The following is a 4891-nucleotide window of genomic DNA, read 5'->3' as shown; positions in this document are numbered from 1 at the left end:
TACTGTTTCATCCACTGAAGTAGGCTGAGGTGTACCAGTACTTTCATCTGATGATTCATGAGGTGCAGTAGGTTTAGTACTTTCATCTGATGTGTTATTTGCTGGTAATAGTTTCTTAGTGATCAGTACAGCTTCTTCATCAAGTTCCTGTTCCTTCCATTCTGTAGTCACTACTGCATTGTGCTGTGATAGTTTACGAAATGAATTAACTTGTACAGCTGCATCAATTACACCAGTACTAAGAGAAGTACCTGTATCAAGAGATTGATTGAGGAGTCTCTTCTTTAATGTACTCTTACCAGCACCAGGAGGACCTGTCAATATACACTTAACAACACGTAATAATGCTATACCACTGGATTGATGAATATGAAGGTAACTACTAGCCTTCCTATCATAAGTGGTTATCCCCTGAGTATTACAACCTTTTACTTCAACAAGATAATTGACAATGCTCATGTCAGGAGATCGCTTATTTAATGCAACATGCAATGGCCTCCTATTGTACTTATCTTCAGCCTCAAGATTACATTGTGGATGATTAGTCAAAATTTTAACAATTTCAAAATGACCTTTTTCACATGCAAAATGTAATGGTGCATAGCCATTCCTCCTTTTAGCATTAACATCACAGTGTTTATTAATCACAAAATGACGTACAATGTCTACATTTCCCGATTCACATGCTTTGTGTAGTGGTCTGTCATTGAAATTATCTTCAGCTTCAGTATTGCATTGTGGATGATTAGTTAAAATTTCAACAATTTCAAAACGACCTTTTTCACATGCATAATGTAATGAAGTATAGCCATTAAACTTTTTAGCATTAACATCACAGTGTTTATCAATCACAAGATGACGTACAATGTCTACATTTCCTGATTCACATGCTTTGTGTAGTGGTCTGTCATTAAAATAATTGTCTTCAGCTTCAGTATTACATTGTGGATGATTAGTCAAAATTTTAACAATTTCAAAATGACCTTTTTCACATGCTAAATGTAATGGAGTTAAGCCATCCCTCCCTTTAGCATTAACATCACAGTGCTTATCAATCACAAGATGACGTACAATGTCTACATTCCCTGATTCACATGCTAAATGGAGTGGTCTACTTTGAAGATCACTTTCAGCTTCTATATTGCATTCAGTGGAACTGGTAAGAAATTGAACAGTTTCAAAATTACGATTTAAACATGCCACGTGTAATGGAGTTAAGCCATCCCTCCCTTTAGCATTAATATCACAGTGTTTATCAATCACAAGATGACGTACAATGTCTACATTTCCAGATGCACATGCTAAATGGAGTGGTCTATTTTGATCATTATTTTCAGCTTCTATATTGCATTCAGTAGAACTGGTAAGAAATTGAACAGTTTCAAAATTACGATTTAAGCATGCCAAATGTAATGGAGTTAAGCCATCCTTCCGCTTAGCATTAACATCACAGTGTTTATCAATCACAAGATGACGTACAATGTCTACATTTCCTGATCCACATGCTAAATGGAGTGGTCTATTTTGATCATTATCTTCAGCTTCTATATTGCATTCAGTAGAACTGGTAAGAAATTGAACAGTTTCAATATTATTCTTAAAACATGCCAAATGTAATGGAGTTAAGCCATTTCTCCGTTTAGCATTAACATCACAGTGTTTATCAATCACAAGATGACGTACAATGTCTACATTTCCTGATCCACATGCTAAATGGAGTGGTCTATTTTGATCATTATTTTCAGCTTCTATATTGCATTCAGTAGAACTGGTAAGAAATTGAACAGTTTCAATATTATTCTTAAAACATGCTAAATGTAATGGAGTTAAGCCATCCCTCCTTTTAGCATTAACATCACAGTGTTTATCAATCACAAGATGACGTACAATGTCTACATTCCCTGATTCACATGCTAAATGGAGTGGTCTACTTTGAAGATCACTTTCAGCTTCTATATTGCATTCAGTGGAACTGGTAAGAAATTGAACAGTTTCAAAATTACGATTTAAACATGCCACGTGTAATGGAGTTAAGCCATCCCTCCCTTTAGCATTAATATCACAATGTTTATCAATCACAAGATGACGTACAATGTCTACATTTCCTGATCCACATGCTAAATGGAGTGGTCTATCTTGATCATTATCTTCAGCTTCTATATTACATTCAGTAGAACTGGTAAGAAATTGAACAGTTTCAAAATTACGATTTAAACATGCCACGTGTAATGGAGTTAAGCCATCCCTCCCTTTAGCATTAATATCACAGTGTTTATCAATCACAAGATGACGTACAATGTCTACATTTCCAGATGCACATGCTAAATGGAGTGGTCTATCTTGATCATTATTTTCAGCTTCTATATTGCATTCAGTAGAACTGGTAAGAAATTGAACAGTTTCAAAATTACGATTTAAGCATGCCAAATGTAATGGAGTTAAGCCATCCTTCCGCTTAGCATTAACATCACAGTGTTTATCAATCACAAGATGACGTACAATGTCTACATTCCCTGACTGACATGCTAAATGGAGTGGTCTACTTTGAAGATCACTTTCAGCTTCTATATTGCATTCAGTAGAACTGGTAAGAAATTGAACAGTTTCAATATTATTCTTAAAACATGCTAAATGTAATGGAGTTAAGCCATCCCTCCCTTTAGCATTAATATCACAGTGTTTATCAATCACAAGATGACGTACAATGTCTACATTTCCTGATCCACATGCTAAATGGAGTGGTCTATTTTGATTATTATTTTCAGCTTCTATATTGCATTCAGTAGAACTGGTAAGAAATTGAACAGTTTCAAAATTACGATTTAAACATGCCAAATGTAATGGAGTTAAGCCATTTCTCCCTTTGGCATTAACATCACAGTGTTTATCAATCACAAGATGACGTACAATGTCTACATTTCCTGATCCACATGCTAAATGGAGTGGTCTATTTTGATCATTATCTTCAGCTTCTATATTGCATTCAGTAGAACTGATAAGAAATTGAACAGTTTCAATATTATTCTTAAAACATGCCAAATGTAATGGAGTTAAGCCATTTCTCCCTTTGGCATTAACATCACAGTGTTTATCAATCACAAGATGACGTACAATGTCTACATTTCCTGATCCACATGCTAAATGGAGTGGTCTATTTTGATCATTATTTTCAGCTTCTATATTGCATTCAGTAGAACTGGTAAGAAATTGAACAGTTTCAAAATTACGATTTAAACATGCCAAATGTAATGGAGTTAAGCCATTTCTCCCTTTGGCATTAACATCACAGTGTTTATCAATCACAAGATGACGTACAATGTCTACATTTCCTGATCCACATGCTAAATGGAGTGGTCTATTTTGATCATTATTTTCAGCTTCTATATTGCATTCAGTAGAACTGGTAAGAAATTGAACAGTTTCAATATTATTCTTAAAACATGCTAAATGTAATGGAGTTAAGCCATCCCTCCTTTTAGCATTAACATCACAGTGTTTATCAATCACAAGATGACGTACAATGTCTACATTCCCTGATTCACATGCTAAATGGAGTGGTCTACTTTGAAGATCACTTTCAGCTTCTATATTGCATTCAGTGGAACTGGTAAGAAATTGAACAGTTTCAAAATTACGATTTAAACATGCCACGTGTAATGGAGTTAAGCCATCCCTCCCTTTAGCATTAACATCACAGTGTTTATCAATCACAAGATGACGTACAATGTCTACATTTCCTGATCCACATGCTAAATGGAGTGGTCTATCTTGATCATTATCTTCAGCTTCTATATTACATTCAGTAGAACTGGTAAGAAATTGAACAGTTTCAAAATTACGATTTAAACATGCCACGTGTAATGGAGTTAAGCCATCCCTCCCTTTAGCATTAATATCACAGTGTTTATCAATCACAAGATGACGTACAATGTCTACATTTCCAGATGCACATGCTAAATGGAGTGGTCTATCTTGATCATCATTATTTTCAGCTTCTATATTGCATTCAGTAGAACTGGTAAGAAATTGAACAGTTTCAATATTATTCTTAAAACATGCTAAATGTAATGGAGTTAAGCCACCCCTCCTTTTAGCATTAACATTACAGTGTTTATCAATCACAAGATGACGTACAATGTCTACATTTCCAGATTCACATGCTTTGTGTAGTGGTCTGTCATTAAAACTGCCTTCGACTTCAAGATTACATTGTGAATGATTAGTCAGAATTTTAACAATTTCAAAGTGACCACTTTCACATGCATAATGTAATGGTGTATACCCATTCCTCCCTTTAGCATTAACATCACAGTGTTTATCAATCACAAGATGGCGTACAATGTCTACATTTCCTGATTCGCATGCTTTGTGTAGTGGTCTGTCATTAAAATAACTGTCTTCAGCTTCAGTATTACACTGTGACTGATTAGTCAGAATTTTAACAACTTCAAACTGACCATTTTCACAAGCACAATGTAATGGAGTAATACTCCTTTTTAGATCAATAAATGACAGGACTGGACGAACTCTAGACCTAACATTAACGTCGCAGTGTTTATCAATCACTAGATGACGTACAATGTCTACATTTCCAGATTGACATGCATCAATTAATGATCTCCTATCTTCATAATGATTATTTAATAGTTCCATTATATCTGGTCCTGCTAGTTGCTTTGCTGATTCCATACATTTAGATAAACCATCCTCACTCACTTTCTTTTCTAATATTGAAACTATTTCCTTGTGTCCTTGACATGCTGCATAATGAAGTGGTTGGTTTCCTTCATTGTCTTTAGCTTCAATGTCACACTGTGGTTTAGATATCAAATATTCTACTATTGACAGTGATCCACTATAGCATGCTTTATGTAATGGAGTGGACCCAGTC

General features: G+C 34.9%; 1 protein-coding gene across 1 annotated transcript; it reads right to left on the bottom strand.

Moving 5' to 3' along the window:
- Positions 1-41: 41 nt before the first annotated feature.
- On the bottom strand, positions 42-4812 carry LOC100634794 (serine/threonine-protein phosphatase 6 regulatory ankyrin repeat subunit B-like; the record flags this gene model as incomplete). The annotated part of the gene is made up of 3 exons (XM_020006370.1): positions 42-613; positions 905-4278; positions 4366-4812. Coding segments are annotated over 3 exons (4393 nt in total), but the record flags the coding sequence as incomplete, so codon positions are not given.
- Positions 4813-4891: the final 79 nt, after the last annotated feature.

Source organism: Amphimedon queenslandica, unplaced genomic scaffold (assembly GCF_000090795.2).
Source record: "Amphimedon queenslandica unplaced genomic scaffold, v1.1 AMPQUscaffold_9998_Cont17711, whole genome shotgun sequence".
NCBI lineage: Eukaryota > Metazoa > Porifera > Demospongiae > Haplosclerida > Niphatidae > Amphimedon > Amphimedon queenslandica.
The sequence above is the reverse complement of the archived record's forward strand: the minus strand, read 5'-3'. Positions and strand labels throughout refer to the sequence as shown.